The 19,560-nt window shown below is 37.8% G+C and overlaps 1 protein-coding gene across 2 annotated transcripts in view; it reads left to right on the top strand.

The window, feature by feature from the left end:
• LOC117323412 (sn1-specific diacylglycerol lipase beta-like) overlaps window positions 1-19,560 on the top strand; it is a 30,591-nt gene that overhangs the window by 1,523 nt on the left and 9,508 nt on the right. Inside the window, exons 2-10 of one of the 2 annotated variants that reach the window (XM_033878625.1) lie at window positions 1,555-2,052; window positions 2,486-2,576; window positions 2,792-3,009; window positions 3,139-3,309; window positions 9,839-9,937; window positions 14,978-15,107; window positions 15,330-15,413; window positions 17,030-17,185; window positions 18,004-18,131. In XM_033878625.1, the coding sequence (XP_033734516.1) occupies window positions 1,555-2,052; window positions 2,486-2,576; window positions 2,792-3,009; window positions 3,139-3,309; window positions 9,839-9,937; window positions 14,978-15,107; window positions 15,330-15,413; window positions 17,030-17,185; window positions 18,004-18,131 (1,575 nt within the window). The remainder of the gene's footprint in view (window positions 1-1,554; window positions 2,053-2,485; window positions 2,577-2,791; window positions 3,010-3,138; window positions 3,310-9,838; window positions 9,938-14,977; window positions 15,108-15,329; window positions 15,414-17,029; window positions 17,186-18,003; window positions 18,132-19,560) is intronic. The other variant, XM_033878634.1, reaches the window with a different exon arrangement.

Raw genomic sequence — 19,560 nt, 5'->3', positions numbered from 1 at the left:
CTCCTGAAAAAATCTTTCCTAATTCACCAATTTTCTTCCCAAAATGAGACCAAAAGGCTCTTTCCCAAACCAGTGAGAAAAGCCATGTTGAAGTTAAGATTTGTTTATAATTGTGACATAATGGTTTATTGCAATTGGCAAGTGAGCTTATACCATGGTGCGGCGTCTGTCCAGCCATCCGGCCTTCCGGTGTCAACTTTTTCATTTAAACAACTTCTTCTTAATAACCAAAAGGCCCAAGGACTTGGTATTAGGCCTGTAGCATCCTTGGGTGAAGGGCTACCAAGTTTGTTCAAATAAATGGCATTGACCTTCATTCAAGGTCACAAGGGTCAAATAGGCTATAATCTTCAAACAACTTCTTTTCAATAACCAAGAGGCCCAGGGACTTGATATTGGGCCTGTAGTATGCTAGGGTGAAGTGCTACCTAGTTTGATCAAATAAATGACCTTGACCTTCATTCAAGGTCACATGGGTCAAATTGGCTAAAATCTTCAGCGACTTCTTCTCAATAACCATGAGGCCCAGGGACTTAATATTAGGTATGTAGCATGCTGGGTGAAGGGCTACTAAGTTTGTTCAAATAAATGACCTTGACCTTCATTCACGGTCACATGGGTAAAAATGGCTAAAATCTTTTGAACAACTTCTTCTCAATAATCAAGAGGCCCAGGGAATTGATATTGGGCTTGTAGCATACTGGGTGAAGGGCTACCAAGTTTGTTCAAATGAATGACCTTGACCTTCATTCAAGATCACAGTTGTCAAATCTGCTAAAATCTTTAAATGACTCATTCTTACTAAGCAAGTGTCCCAGAGATCTGATATCCACTTCACTCAATCACAGCATTTTGCTGTACAATCACTTCGAAAAGAAATATCATGGACCTGATCTTTAATTACTGTTCCTATGTTAGATTTGTAATGATTTACCAGAACATATTTTGCAAGAGTAACCTGGATGCACACTTTCTTGAAAAATCTGCTGAAAGCATGCAGTGTCGAGTTGGGTCTCGGTCGACTGAATTTTCATAGTGCAAGGAGGTAGCGCAGTGTGAAATTTAATTGAATATAGACCACATGTCTAACAGTTATATTAGAAAAACCAAAGTTGTGTTTCTTTTTTCCGCTAGCATATAGCCATTGTAAAGGAACTGGTGAATGACTTGTTGGATTGTTTATAGATTTACAGTCTCCAATCTCTGTCACTTAGCTGATAGAGCATGCTTCTTATCATGTCATATTTTTGGCGGGTGCTCAATACTGGACAATAGGAACATGTGAACATTTTTCCCTGTTCTTTCTATACATGTCACTATTGGGCTTGTTCTCAATTTCACAATTTGGGTGCTTTCATGTTGATTGCCACTGGACAAACGTTTTTGAATTATAAGGTTGTCGAACATAGGTTTTCAGTTGCTATCCTTGCTTGTACAATTTGTATTGGTGAACAGTTGTAGATTGCTGTAAGAATGTTTATGATGTGTTTACCTGTGTTAACTGTATACAGATCATCAATGCTTTTATACCTATTGTATTTTTGTTTATTCCAGGTTGATTGCCATTTCCATTGTGTTCCACATCCATCAGGCTGAGCCACAGAGTTGTTCAGGTGGAACTCTGTTGCAGGCTTATTTCATTGGTGCTCTTTGTCTTCTGTGTTTGACCATAGTGCTGGACATGGTCATTGTATATACTAGCATGCAGGGCTCCATCATGTATCCCTACCCTAGGAAGAGGATGCCACGGCTGTTGTATGTAAAGATGAGCGTGTCTGTACCAGAGCTTGCCTGGATTGTACTGGGAACTTACTGGTCATTTGGACTTGCCAGTGGCTGTGAGCCCAGTGTAGTAATGACGGTAAAGGGAGCTGTCCTGTGTGGCTGGGTGATTGCTTTCCTCATACTTATAGGACTTTTCATTGTGTTTGACCCCCTAGGTGGTCTTCGTGCCAAGAGATCACAGGGACATATTGGAGTGTTGGAAAGTAGCTCACAGCAACAGGTGTTGACCACAGCCCACCACACTGCCATGAAGACATGGGAAAGAAGGTGAGAATGCGGAAAATAGAGGGGATGAGTTATAACAGTACATTGTACTAAAATTCACAGATTCTATGCATCAAATCTTCTTTAATTTGTTTGTTTGCTTGATTGGTTCATTGCCCCGTGAACAGTCAGGGTCATTTTGAAGTGGGGTCTCCATGTAGAAGTTGGTAACTACCTCACTGAACAACATACGAGAGGCCCAGCCTATGCCATACAGAGCAATTATGGTAAAGTGTCTTACCAAAGGACACAATCACGACAACACAGACTGGCCCATTTCTGAGCTACCTAAGACACTAACCAACATGGGTGGGGAGTGTCTAATTATATATGACCACACACCTCAAAACATTTCATCATTTGATGATAATATTATTTCCCTTATTGATGTAAGGTTCTGTGTTTGTCCTAGATGATAATATTTTTACCCTTACAGATGTAAGATCCTGTGTTGCTGTGTATCCTGTGATGATCAAAGTCATGATGCTTTCACAGAAATTGCTAAACTGCTGACAGACTTTTTCCAGGTAAAATTTAGACATTTATGTTAAAACTGATTGGACTTAGAGATGAAAAGGGATATGAAATCTGAAATAAACTGCAATATTTATCAGTACATCTTACTATTGATTTTGATATAAAGATAAATGGTATAATTCAGTGAAGTTTTACATCTTTGAATTAAGAGATTAGTGATAGGGTTTGTAGATAGTTCCATAGTACATTTGATGTTGACCTACAGGATGTGGAGTTGGACCTGGTGGCTACTGACATTGCAGCAGGACTCATACTGGTCAACAGGGACCAGGAGGTGTCACAACTTACAGTGACCACTGACAGGACATGTGAAACCTATGGTACACTGTCACAGGAAAGAAAGCCTCATTACAGCCCAGTAACCACAGACAGCCAAGTCTCGGACACAGGCACTAGAGTCGAACATCCCAGCTCATCATCTGGGTATGTAGTGTCAATACCAAGGAAAATTCTACAGGCAATGGTTTTATTTTTTGTAACAAATCTAAAATATTGTGATCTGTTAATTACTTTTTGCTATATTTGTGTCTAAATCCATGCTTTCTTTGACAGTGCCACTAACAGTGTTCCTACACATGAGAGACCACCCCTACCACCACAAGACTGGATGAATATTAGGAATATGAGTCATTACATGAAATATGCCATGGCCAGTTATGGTTGGCCACTATTTGTATTTGCTAACCTATCACTAGGCCTCTGTAAGCTGTGTGGTGAATGTCGGTGAGTATTATAAACACTTTATCCAGAACTTTGTGTAAACCATATTGGTTTCATTTAAGCCATTTAGCTACATTCAAATGTTTGCAATATTTTGTATGATAATACCAGGTATCTACCTACAATTACAATACCAGTAAACTAATATGAACAAATCAGTAAAGACTTAACCACCTCCCTGTTTAGGATGGACCCTAAAGGAAGAGTGTTGGGACCCTCAGTGATCAGCATAATATCTTGTAGGAAGATTCTTGAAGGTCAGCTGCATATGTATGCTATTCAAAACATATTCGTTTTTTTGTGTTCATAAAAATTCCAGCAGGGGTCAAATGTCACAGCGTGCCCAAAGCTGAAATAGTAGGCCTCAGGATTTGGTCAGAAATACTTTATAAACTTTCATGAACCACCCACTAGTTACTTCAGAATCATGCCCCACATTGCGATCATAATTTATATTTGGCAAATTGCTGACACTTAAGAGCTCAGGGGACCTAATGGTGGGGCCCCATGGGGTCTCTGTGTACATTTTCAAATCTAGTAAACTAAAGGGCTGATGGGGTAGGGACACAGAGTGCATTTTCAACATGGCTTCAGCTTGTAAGTCACTTAGGTCTGAATAATTGGCCAGGAATTATTGTCACAATATAACTTTTGCAGTGAAAATTTAAGTTTTTCGTTTTTGACCAATCAGAGTGAACCTTTGTATTCACCTCATTGAAACTTGCCGATTTTTCCAAGCGAAGCGAAGATAGATAAATTGGTTATTTTGCTGTATTTCTGAAATATTCAGACAAGTTTTTTACTAAATACTCACTTGACGTTTGCTATTCATGCACAGATTCTCCGATAACAGCAGAAAACCCTTCAATTGCGTTGATCAGTCCTTCAAAATGGCTTCGCACTCGTAAAAAAATATCGATATTCTGTCATACTGGTGAAATTTATGTTATATTAAACAGGAAACCATTCAATATCCTCTATATACTTTGACCATTATGTATTCACTTTGTACTTTTATACAATGAATAATGTTTTTATATGAGAATGCCATTGAATATGAAATAGCAATAACATTACATGCATATTATAGCAAGACTGAGTGCTGTGGAAATGCTTCATATTTCATTAGTGTTCATTTCAATTATAGCGACAAGATGTATATACTTTTTTTGTGTATGGCAAAGATTAAACAAAGTCATTGGTCTTTGAGTATAATACCCCCCAAACACAGTATAATACCCACCAAACACTGAATAATACCCACAAAACAAAGTATAATACCCATCAAACACAGTATAATACCTACCAAACACAGTATAATACCCACCAAACACAGTATAATACCCACCAAACACAGTATAACACCCACTAAACACAGTATAATACCCACCAAACACAGTATAATACCCACCAAATATAGTATAATACCCACCAAACACTGTATAATACCCACTAAACACAGTATAATACCCACCAAACACAGTATAATACCCACCAAACACAGTATAATACCCACCAAACACTGTATAATACCCACCAAACACTGTATAATACCCACCAAACACAGTATAATACCCACCAAACACAGTATAATACCCACCAAACACTGTATAATACCCACCAAACACTGTATAATACACACCAAACACAGTATAATACCCACCAAACACTGTATAATACCCACCAAACACTGTATAATACCCACCAAACACAGTATAATACCCACCAAACACAGTATAATACCCACCAAACACTGTATAATACCCACCAAACACAGTATAATACCCACTAAACACTGTATAATACCCACCAAACACAGTATAATACCCACCAAATACAGTATAATACCAACCAAACACTGTATAATACCCATCCAACACAGTATAATACCCACCAAACACAGTATAATACCCACTGAACACTGTATAATACCCACCAAACACAGTATAATACCCACCAAACACAGTATTATACCCACCAAACACAGTATAATACCCAACAAACACTGTATAATACCCAACAAACACTGTATAATACCCACCAAACACAGTATAATACCCACCAAACATAGTATAATACCCACCAAACACAGTATAATACCCACCAAATATAGTATAATACCCACCAAACACAGTATGATACCCACCAAACACAGTATAATAACCATCAAACACTGTATAATACCCTCCAAACACAGTATAATACCCACCAAACACAGTATAATACCCACCAAACACTGTATAATACCCACCAAACACTGTATAATACCCACCAAACACTGTATAATACCCACCAAACACAGTATAATACCCTCCAAACACAGTATAATACCCACCAAATACAGTATAATACCAACCAAACACTGTATAATACCCACCAAACACAGTATAATACCCACCAAACACAGTATAATACCCACTGAACACTGTATAATACCCACCAAACACTGTATAATACCCACCAAACACAGTATTATACCCACCAAACACAGTATAATACCCAACAAACACTGTATAATACCCAACAAACACTGTATAATACCCACCAAACACAGTATAATACCCACCAAACACTGTATAATACCCACCAAACACTGTATAATACCCACCAAACACAGTATAATACCCACCAAACACAGTATAACACCCACTAAACACAGTATAATACCCACCAAACACAGTATAATACCCACCAAATATAGTATAATACCCACCAAACACTGTATAATACCCACTAAACACAGTATAATACCCACCAAACACAGTATAATACCCACCAAACACAGTATAATACCCACCAAACACTGTATAATACCCACCAAACACTGTATAATACCCACCAAACACAGTATAATACCCACCAAACACAGTATAATACCCACCAAACACTGTATAATACCCACCAAACACTGTATAATACACACCAAACACAGTATAATACCCACCAAACACTGTATAATACCCACCAAACACTGTATAATACCCACCAAACACAGTATAATACCCACCAAACACAGTATAATACCCACCAAACACTGTATAATACCCACCAAACACAGTATAATACCCACTAAACACTGTATAATACCCACCAAACACAGTATAATACCCACCAAATACAGTATAATACCAACCAAACACTGTATAATACCCACCAAACACAGTATAATACCCACCAAACACAGTATAATACCCACTGAACACAGTATAATACCCACCAAACACAGTATAATACCCACCAAACACAGTATTATACCCACCAAACACAGTATAATACCCAACAAACACTGTATAATACCCAACAAACACTGTATAATACCCACCAAACACAGTATAATACCCACCAAACACTGTATAATACCCACCAAACACTGTATAATACCCACCAAACACAGTATAATACCCACCAAACACAGTATAACACCAACCAAACACAGTATAATACCCACCATACACACTATAATACCCACCAAACACAGTATAATACCCACCAAACACTGTATAATACCCACCAAACACTGTATAATACCCACCAAACACAGTATAATACCCACCAAATACAGTATAATACCCACCAAACACAATATAATACCCACCAAACACAGTATAATACCCACCAAACACTGTATAATACCCACCAAACACAGTATAATACCCACCAAACACAGTATAATACCCACCAAACACAGTATTATACCCACCAAATATAGTATAATACCCACCAAACACTGTATAATACCCACCAAACACAACATATTACCCACCAAACACAGTATAATACCCACCAAACACAGTATAATACCCAACAAACACTGTATAATACCCACCAAACACTGTATAATACCCACCAAACACAGTATAATACCCAACAAACACTGTATAATACCCACCAAACACAGTATAATACCCATCAAACACTGTATAATACCTACCAAACACAGTATAATACCCACCAAACATAGTATGATACCCACCAAACACAGTATAATACCCATCAAACACTGTATAATACCCTCCAAACACAGTATAATACCCACCAAACACAGTATAATACCCACCAAACACTGTATAATACCCACCAAACACTGTATAATACCCACCAAACACAGTATAATACCCTCCAAACACAGTATAATACCCACCAAACACTGTATAATACCCTCCAAACACAGTATAATACCCACCAAACACTGTATAATACCCACCAAACACTGTATAATACCCACAAAACACTGTATAATACCCACCAAACTGTATAATACCCACAAAACACTGTATAATACCCACTAAACACTGTATAATACCCACCAAACACTGTATAATACCCACCAAACACAGTATAATACCCACCAAACACAGTATAATACCCACCAAACACAGTATAATACCCACCAAACACTGTATAATACCCACCAAACACTGTATAATACCCTCCAAACACAGTATAATACCCACAAAACACTGTATAATACCCACTAAACACAGTATAATACCCACCAAACACTGTATAATACCCTCCAAACACAGTATAATACCCACCAAACACTGTATAATACCCTCCAAACACAGTATAATACCCACCAAACACTGTATAATACCCTCCAAACACAGTATAATACCCACCAAACACTGTATAATACCCTCCAAACACAGTATAATACCCACCAAACACTGTATAATACCCACCAAACACAGTATAATACCCAACAAACACAGTATAATATCCACCAAATACTGTATAATACCCACCAAACACAGTATAATACCCAACAAACACAGTATAATATCCACCAAATACTGTATAATACCCACCAAACACAGTATAATACCCACAAAACACTGTATAATACCCACTTAACACAGTATAATACCCACTAAACACTGTATAATACCCACCAAACACTGTATAATACCCACCAAACACTGTATAATACCCACTAAACACAGTATAATACCCATCCAACACAGTATAATACCCATCCAACACAGTATAATACCCACCAAACACTGTATAATACCCACCAAACACAGTATAATACCCACCAAACACAGTATAATACCCACCAAAACACAGTATAATACCCACCAAACACAGTATAATACCCACCAAACACAGTATAATACCCACCAAACACTGTATAATACCCACCAAACACAGTATAAAACCCACCAAACACAGTATAATACCCACCAAACACAGTATAATACCCACCAAACTCTGTATAATACCCACCAAACACAGTATAATACCCACAAAACACAGTATAATACCCAACAAACACAGTATAATACCCACCAAACACAGTATAATACCCACCAAACTCTGTATAATACCCACCAAACACAGTATAATACCCACAAAACACAGTATAATACCCAACAAACACAGTATAATACCCACCAAACACAGTATAATACCCACCAAACACTGTATAATACCCACCAAACACTGTATAATACCCACCAAACACTGTATAATACCCACCAAACACAGTATAATACCCACCAAACACAGTATAATACCCACCAAACACTGTATAATACCCACCAAACACAGTATAATACCCACCAAACACTGTATAAGACCCACCAAACACAGTATAATACCCACCAAACACTGTATAATACCCACCAAACACAGTATAATACCCACCAAACACAGTATGATACCCACCAAACACTGTATAATACCCACAAAACACAGTATTATACCCACCAAACACAGTATAATACCCACCAAACACTGTATAATACCCACCAAACACAGTATAAAACCCACCAAACACAGTATAATACCCACCAAACACAGTATAATACCCACCAAACACAGTATAATACCCATCCAACAGTATAATACCCACCAAACACTGTATAATACCCACCAAACACAGTATAATACCTACCAAACACAGTATAATACCCACCAAACACAGTATAATACCCACCAAACACAGTATAATACCCACCAAACACTGTATAATACCCACCAAACACAGTATAATACCCACCAAACACTGTATAATACCCACCAAACACTGTATAATACCCACCAAACACAGTATAAAACCCACCAAACACAGTATAATACCCATCAAACACAGTATAATACCCACCAAACACAGTATAATACCCATTCAACACAGTATAATATCCACCAAATACTGTATAATACCCACCAAACACTGTATAATACCCACCAAACACAGTATAATACCCACCAAACCCTGTATAATACCCACCAAACACTGTATGATACCCACCAAACACAGTATAATACCCACCAAACACAGTATAATACCCACCAAACACAGTATAATACCCACCAAACACAGTATAATACCCACCAAACTCTGTATAATACCCACCAAACACAGTATAATACCCACAAAACACAGTATAATACCCAACAAACACAGTATAATACCCACCAAACACAGTATAATACCCACCAAACACTGTATAATACCCACCAAACTCTGTATAATACCCACCAAACACAGTATGGTAAACATCCAACTATAATTGTCTTTCAGTTGTTCATTTTTACAACATTTGCCGTCATGGGACAATTGTTGTGGGAGTGTGAACGAGTCGATGCGGTGTGAATACAATGACATGAGTGATCAGAGCCAGTGAGTCTGTAGCTAGCACTGTTGTGGTAGACTCTCTATAGTGTGGCCTTTCCTTATCTAACCTTAACTTCACATTGGTGTTATTATATTCTGTAATGTCTGGGAAAACAGGGACCTTTGGTATTAATATTGGTGTTATCATATTCTGTAATGTCTGGTAACTAAAACAGGGACCTTTGGTATTAATATTGGTGTTATCATATTCTGTAATGTCTGGTAACTAAAACAGGGACCTTTGGTATTAACATTGGTGTTATTATATTCTGTAATGTCTGGGAACTAAAACAGGGACCTTTGGTATTAACATTGGTGTTATCATATTCTGTAATGTCTGGGAACTAAAACAGGGACCTTTGGTATTAACATTGGTGTTATCATATTCTGTAATGTCTGGTAACTAAAACAGGGACCTTTGGTATTAACATTGGTGTTATTATATTCTGTAATGTCTGGGAACTAAAACAGCGACCTTTGGTATTAACATTGGTGTTATTATATTCTGTAATGTCTGTGAACTAAAACAGGGACCTTTGGTATTAACATTGGTGTTATTATATTCTGTAATGTCTGTGAACTAAAACAGGGACCTTTGGTATTAACATTGGTGTTATCATATTCTGTAATGTCTGGGAAAACAGGGACCTTTGGTATTAACATTGGTGTTATCATATACTGTAATGTCTGGTAACTAAAACAGGGACCTTTGGTATAAAAATTGGTGTTATTATATTCTGTAATGTCTGGTAACTAAAACATGGACCTTTGGTATTAACATTGGTGTTATCATATTCTGTAATGTCTGAACTAAAACAGGGACCTTTGGTATTAACATTGGTGTTTTATTCTGTAATGTCTGGTAACTAAAACAGGGACCTTTGGTATTAACATTGGTGTTATCATATTCTGTAATGTCTGGTAACTAAAACAGGGACCTTTGGTATTAACATTGGTGTTATTATATTCTGTAATGTCTGGTAACTAAAACAGGGACCTTTGGTATTAACATTGGTGTTATCATATTCTGTAATGTCTGGCAACTAAAACATCGACCTTTGGTATTAATATTGGTGTTATCATATTCTGTAATGTCTGGGAAAACAGGGACCTTTGGTATTAACATTGGTGTTATCATATTCTGTAATGTCTGGGAACTAAAACAGAGACCTTTGGTATTAACATTGGTGTTATTATATTCTGTAATGTCTGGGAACTAAAACAGGGACCTTTGGTATTAACATTGGTGTTATTATATTCTGTAATGTCTGGGAACTAAAACATGGACCTTTGGTATTAACATTGGTGTTATTATATTCTGTAATGTCTGGGAACTAAAACATGGACCTTTGGTATTAACATTGGTGTTATTATATTCTGTAATGTCTGGGAAAACAGGGACCTTTGGTATTAACATTGGTGTTATTATATTCTGTAATGTCTGGGAACTAAAACATGGACCTTTGGTATTAATATTGGTGTTATTATATTCTGTAATGTCTGGGAACTAAAACATGGACCTTTGGTATTAACATTGGTGTTATTATATTCTGTAATGTCTGGGAACTAAAACATGGACCTTTGGTATTAATATTGGTGTTATTATATTCTGTAATGTCTGGGAAAACAGGGACCTTTGGTATTAACATTGGTGTTATTATATTCTGTAATGTCTGGGAACTAAAACATGGACCTTTGGTATTAACATTGGTGTTATTATATTCTGTAATGTCTGGGAACTAAAACAGAGACCTTTGGTATTAACATTGGTGTTATTATATTCTGTAATGTCTGGGAACTAAAACAGGGACCTTTGGTATTAACATTGGTGTTATTATATTCTGTAATGTCTGGGAAAACAGGGACCTTTGGTATTAACATTGGTGTTATCATATTCTGTAATGTCTGGGAAAACAGGGACCTTTGGTATTAACATTGGTGTTATTATATTCTGTAATGTCTGGGAAAACAGGGACCTTTGGTATTAACATTGGTGTTATCATATTCTGTAATGTCTGGTAACTAAAACATGGACCTTTGGTATTAACATTGGTGTTATCATATTCTGTAATGTCTGGGAAAACAGGGACCTTTGGTATTAACATTGGTGTTATCATATTCTGTAATGTCTGGGAAAACAGGGACCTTTGGTATTAACATTGGTGTTATTATATTCTGTAATGTCTGGGAAAACAGGGACCTTTGGTATTAACATTGGTGTTATCATATTCTGTAATGTCTGGGAACTAAAACAGGGACCTTTGGTATTAACATTGGTGTTATCATATTCTGTAATGTCTGGGAAAACAGGGACCTTTGGTATTAACATTGGTGTTATTATATTCTGTAATGTCTGGGAACTAAAACATGGACCTTTGGTATTAACATTGGTGTTATCATATTCTGTAATGTCTGGTAACTAAAACAGGGACCTTTGGTATTAACATTGGTGTTATTATATTCTGTAATGTCTGGGAACTAAAACAGGGACCTTTGGTATTAACATTGGTGTTATTATATTCTGTAATGTCTGGTAACTAAAACAGGGACCTTTGGTATTAACATTGGTGTTATTATATTCTGTAATGTCTGGGAACTAAAACAGGGACCTTTGGTATTAACATTGGTGTTATTATATTCTGTAATGTCTGGTAACTAAAACAGGGACCTTTGGTATTAATATTGGTGTTATTATATTCTGTAATGTCTGGGAACTAAAACATGGACCTTTGGTATTAACATTGGTGTTATATTCTGTAATGTCTGGGAACTAAAACATGGACCTTTGGTATTAACATTGGTGTTATATTCTGTAATGTCTGGGAACTAAAACATGGACCTTTGGTATTAACATTGGTGTTATATTCTGTAATGTCTGGGAAAACAGGGACCTTTGGTATTAACATTGGTGTTATCATATTCTGTAATGTCTGGGAACTAAAACATGGACCTTTGGTATTAACATTGGTGTTATTATATTCTGTAATGTCTGGGAAAACAGGGACCTTTGGTATTAACATTGGTGTTATCATATTCTGTAATGTCTGGGAACTTAAAAACATCGACCTTTGGTACTAACATTGTTGTTGAGTGTTTTGCTTTAATTCTTAAAGTCTTTCACTTAAATACTGCTTTAATAACACTGATATGATATTTCTAGAAAAAATTTGTTTCACATTAAAACTATTTTCACTGATTTCACGTTAAACCTGAATTCAAGAATATCACATTCAAATTGTTTTCACTGATTTCACATTCAAAGAGTTTTCACTGATTTCACATCACACTGATTTCATATTTAACTGTTTTCATTGATTTCTCATTAAAACTGTTTTCACTGATTTCACATTACACGGTTTTCACAATACACTGTGTTCACTGATTTCTCATTAAAACTGTTTTTGCATTAAAACTGTTTTCACTGATTTTTCATTAAAATTGTTTTCATATATTAAACATTACAATACCTATGTTTACTTATTTGATATTAGAAATGTTTTCATTGATTTTGCATTAAATCCCTTAAAATTTCATTCATTTCACATTATATTTGTTTGAGTTTTACACTGCTTAAACTGTTTTGAAATTAATGCTGTTCTGACTGATTTGATATCAAAGCTACAATTTACACCTGTGATTTAATTATAGATTGATTGTGTTGTGTTCCAGATTAGAGGTTGTCTTTATATTACATTATTGGAAATACCTGCTCCATTTTGTATGTAGAGGTCAAAGAATAATGAACCATTACTGTTGGTTTAGGTTTACAAGTTCCCGGTCCCTGGTGTGTCTTTGATCAGTCAGTCAGTTGGTACATGTACTAGTTGACAGGCACCCATCTTCATGCTCCTCCCACAAGCTTTTATTGACTAACATAAACAAGCTCAAGCTGTCAGTTATATGTGTATTCAAGTTGATGGCCAAGGCATGAAGTTTTGTGCTTGTTCCTGATGGGTTGCTGAACTGATGCTCCAGGTGTTTTTGTATACACCCCAATTGTCCAAACAATTGTACATTTCGATTTCTGATGAATGCATGCACAAAATCTAGCAAATACCACAAACGTTGTGATATAGGAAACCACTGATACTGTTGTAAGTGTGGAGACAGATTGCTTTCCATGAGAATGGAGTCTGCGTTCATCCCAAAGGTGTTATACTACAGTGCATGTCCACAGTCAGTGTGGTCTACACTCAGTTAAGCCCGATAATAGACGTAGTTTATGTACCTATACAGGTTGAGCATAGCTAACACTTCACAACAACCATTGTCAAATTAAACAGGTGATTGCTCCTATTTGTAGATTTTGAAAATTTCATTTCTTATACATGTTCCAGAAACTGTTGACCATCCTCTTCAAACTGAACTCATTGTTTTTTAACAATTGTTTGTTGCTTGGTCTATCACCCCATGAACTGCCCCTCTGAACATCAAACTGAAGGGCCCGTCAGATGCCTTCCAGAGCAATTAGTGTAAAGTGTCACTCTAAGCTTGTGGAGGTTCATTATGACAACTGTGGTAGATGCTTTACCTTAAATACTGTGGAGGTTCATTATGACAACTGTTGTAGGTGTTTTACCTGACAATGTTAAGGTTCACTATGACAACTGTTGTAGGTGCTTTACCTTAAATAGTATGGAGGTTCATTATGACAACTGTTGTAGGTGCTGTACCTTAAAAAGTATGGAGGTTCATTATGACAACTGTTGTAGGTGTTTTACCTGACAATGTTAATGTTCACTATGACAACTGTTGTAGGTGCTGTACCTTAAATAGTATGGAAGTTCATTATGACAACTGTTGTAGGTGCTGTACCTGAGATAATGTTGAGGTTCACTAAGACAACTGTTGTAGGTGTTTTACCTGAGTTACTGGGAAGGTTCACTATGACAACTGTTGTAGGTGCTTTACCTTAAATAGTATGGAGGTTCATTATGACAACTGTTGTAGGTGCTGTACCTGAGATAATGTTGAGGTTCACTAAGACAACTGTTGTAGGTGTTTTACCTGAGTTACTGGGAAGGTTCACTAAGACAACTGTTGTAGGTGCTGCGCTTGTGCTCGAGATAGTGGGGAAGTTCACTATGACAACTGTTGCCAGTGTCACACTGCAGCCATAAGAAGATGGACAGATGTTGATGATGCTGATCTCCTTTATGTCAGCTTTTATAACAAGGTAATGATGGCCAATTCCTTGCGAATCTAATGAAATCTTTTTGAATGATAGCTAACATATGTGCAAGAGATGTTTATTTTAGGTCTTTCTCTGACTCATTATTATGCATTTCTATGTTACCATACTGCCCCAGGTCAACAACTAAAGAATTTCTTCTAGTCTGACTGATATAACCCATGTTTTCCCAGTCTACCTCAAATACTTTTTCTTTTTGAATTTCAGATTTACGCCCTCCCTTTTTTTGTGGCTGTAGACAGAAAGGAAAAATCAGTTGTTGTGTCTGTACGGGGAACGCTGTCCTTGAGGGTAAGTGTCCTGTCTATATGGGGAACACTGTCCTTGAGGGTAAGTGTCCTGTCTATATGGGGAACACTGTCCTTGAGGGTAAGTGTCCTGTCTATATGGGGAACACTGTCCTTGAGGGTAAGTGTCCAAACAGGGAATACATTCTTTGCAATTATATCATGTGTGAATATACAAGAAAAACTCCTTGAGGATATATTATGTCTGTCTATATGTGTAACACTGACCTTGAGGGTATATCATGTACGTCTATATGTGTAACACTGACCTTGAGGTTATATCATGTACGTCTATATGTGTAACACTGACCTTGAGGGTATATCATATGTGTCTATATGGGTAACACTGACCTCGAGTGTATGTGTGTCTATATGTGTAACACTGACCTTGAGGGTATATCATGTGTGTCTATATGGGTAACACTGACCTTGAGTGTATGTATGTCTATATCGGTAACACTGACCTCGAGTGTATGTATGTCTATATGGGTAACACTGACCTTGAGGGTATATCATGTGTGTCTATATGGGTAACACTGACCTTGAGGGTATATCATGTGTGTCTATATGGGTAACACTAACCTTGAGGGTATATCATGTATGTCTGTATCGGTAACACTGACCTTGAGTGTATGTATGTCTATATGGGTAACACTGACCTTGAGGGTATATCATGTATGTCTATATCGGTAACACTGACCTTGAGTGTATGTGTGTCTATATGGGTAACACTGACCTTGAGGGTATATCATGTGTGTCTATATGTGTAACAGTGACCTTGAGGGTATATCATGTGTGTCTATATGGGTAACACTGACCTTGAGTGTATGTGTGTCTATACGGGTAACACTGACCTTGAGTGTATGTATGTCTATATGGGTAACACTGACCTTGAGGGTATATCATGTACGTCTATATGGGTAACACTGATCTTGAGTGTATACCATGTGTGTCTATATGGGTAACACTGACCTTGAGTGTATGTATGTCTATATGTGTAACACTGACCTTGAGTGTATGTATGTCTATATGGGTAACATTGACCTTGAGGGTATATCATGTGTGTCTTTATGGGTAACACTGACCTTGAGGGTATATCATGTATGTCCATATGGGTAACACTGACCTTGAGGTTATATCATGTATGTCTATATGGGTAACACTGACCTTGAGGGTATATCATGTGTGTCTATATGGGTAACACTGACCTTGAGGGTATATCATGTATGTCTATATGGATAACACTGACCTTGAGGGTATATCATGTATGTCTATATGGGTAACACTGACCTTGAGGGTATATCATGGGCCTCTTGTTGACTTCTTCTCAGAAATGTAATTTTACAGAAAGCTTCTTTGGCCAAAGGTCAACCCAAAGTGTGAACTATATTGTTCCCACCCTCCAGGGGACTGAGAGGCAGGGCAGAAAGGGGTCAAATTGACTGAAATAATTCAGAACTAATGTGGAGTTATTTAACATGTTGCTTACCAGGTATATTGATTCATTTACTGAAAAATGAAGCAGGTTGGGGATGATGTGGCACACTTTCCCCTGTTGATTAGAGTTAACCCCACTCTCTATTATGATGTTCATTCACTAAAATTACTGTTCCTACACAGGATGCCCTGACTGACATGTCTGCAGACTGTGTGTGTATTGAGCAGGACGGATGTAGCGACTGGAAGTGCCACAAAGGTATCTACCAGGCCGCCTGCTATATCAGGGACGAACTACAGACTAAACACATACTGGAGAAGGCGTTTGAGCAGAACCAGGTAACAATCAACACTTATCACTTCAATCTTAGAAGTAACTTTTTCGGTTATCTGACACAAATAGAGGGTTGAGCTGAAATGATCTCGAGTTGGTCCTGACCAAGTGGCGTTATTTTTCGGTCATCTTGAAAAACACATTTTAATCTTCTCCAGTTCAACTGGTGTCATTGAGCTGGAAATTGGTGAGGATTTTAAGGAAGGAGAGCCAACTAAGTGTTGTTATTTTTTAGCCGCTTAAAAACTTTGACATGGCAGCCATGGTGGCCATTTTGTAACATTATTGCACAATCATTTTAGCAGCCACCTGTCTTTAGCAGCCAGTTTCTGTCGGTCCCTTGGGTGACGGCTTAATACAGGTTTGACTGTATTTTAATATAGTTTTAATCAGCTAAGTATCTGCTTCAATGATCTAGATCAACTTCAAAGTTGCACTAGAAGTAGGACAGAGGAGCAAAACAGGCTCATTGTTTATCTTGTTTATCTTTGATCTCATGTTATGTACCTCAGCAAATACAGATTTCATTCATGGAACTTATGTACATATATATCATGGTCAGGACTATAAGAGGAACCAAGAGGCTTGTCATACATACTGCTAATTCACATTGGGTAATTGCTTTAAGTCAGTGTTGTAGTGTTGAGTGGTATTGTGTTGGCGTCTATAAAAAGACACAATTGGAACATAATCTCAAGTTGTTCATTGGTTAAACTTCTATCTGATTAATGGTAATAATCCAGATGTATATGATGAACTATAGACAACACTCGTGTTTATATATTAACACATGTTGGTCTAATGTTGACATGGATTATTTCAGGGTGCCAGATTAGTGGTGACCGGTCACAGTTTAGGGGCTGGAGCTGCAGCTCTTCTGGCCATTCTCCTCAAGCCAAACTATCCAGATCTCATCTGCTTCACATTTTCTCCGCCAGGTGGACTCCTCAGGTAGACCATGAGTAAAAATTGTAATCATTCCACACACATACACTGTGATCATTCCACACACATACACTGTGATCATTCCACACACAAACACTGTCATCACTCCACACACTACACTGTCATCACTCTACACACATACACTGTCATCACTCCATACACATACACTGTCATCACTCTACACACATACACTGTCATCACTACATACACATACACTGTCATCACTCCACACACATACACTGTCATCACTCCACACACATACACTGTCATCACTCCACACATACACTGTCATCACTCCACACACATACACTCTGATCACTCCACACACATACACTCTGATCACTCCACACACATACACTGTCATCACTCCACACACAAACACTGCCATCACTCCACACACATACACTGTCATCACTCCATACACAAACACTGTCATCACTCCACACACTACACTGTCATCACTCCACACACATACACTGTCATCACTCCATACACATACACTGTCATCACTCCACACACATACACTGTCATCACTCCATACACATACACTGTCATCACTCCATACACATACACTGTCATCACTCCACACACACACACTGTCATCACTCCATACACATACAATGTCATCACTCCACACACATACACTGTCATCACTCCATACACATACAGTCATCACTCCATACACATACACTGTCATCACTCCACACACACACACTGTCATCACTCCACACACATACACTGTGATCACTCCACACACATACACTGTCATCACTCCACACACATACACTGTCATCACTCCACACACATACACTGTCATCACTCCACACACAAACACTGTCATCACTCCACACACAAACACTGTCATCACTCCACACACAAACACTGTCATCACTCCACACACATACACTGTCATCACTCCACACACATACCCTGTCATCACTCCACACACATACACTGTCATCACTCCACACACAAACACTGTCATCACTCCACACACCACACTGTGATCACTCCATACACATACACTGTCATCACTCCACACACATACACTGCCATCACTCCACACACATACACTGTCATCACTCCATACACAAACACTGTCATCACTCCACACACTACACTGTCATCACTCCACACACATACACTGTCATCACTCCATACACATACACTGTCATCACTCCACACACATACACTGTCATCACTCCACACACAAACACTGTCATCACTCCACACACATACACTGTCATTACTCCACACACAAACACTGTCATTACTCCACACACAAACACTGTCATCACTCCACACACACACACTGTCATCACTCCATACACATACAATGTCATCACTCCACACACATACACTGTCATCACTCCACACACATACACTGTCATCACTCCACACACAAACACTGTGATCACTCCACACACATACACTG

This window comes from Pecten maximus, chromosome 1, assembly GCF_902652985.1.
Source record: "Pecten maximus chromosome 1, xPecMax1.1, whole genome shotgun sequence".
NCBI classification, from domain to species: Eukaryota; Metazoa; Mollusca; class Bivalvia; order Pectinida; family Pectinidae; genus Pecten; species Pecten maximus.
Note: the sequence above shows the minus strand (reverse complement) of the source record. Positions and strands in the feature narration are given on the sequence as shown.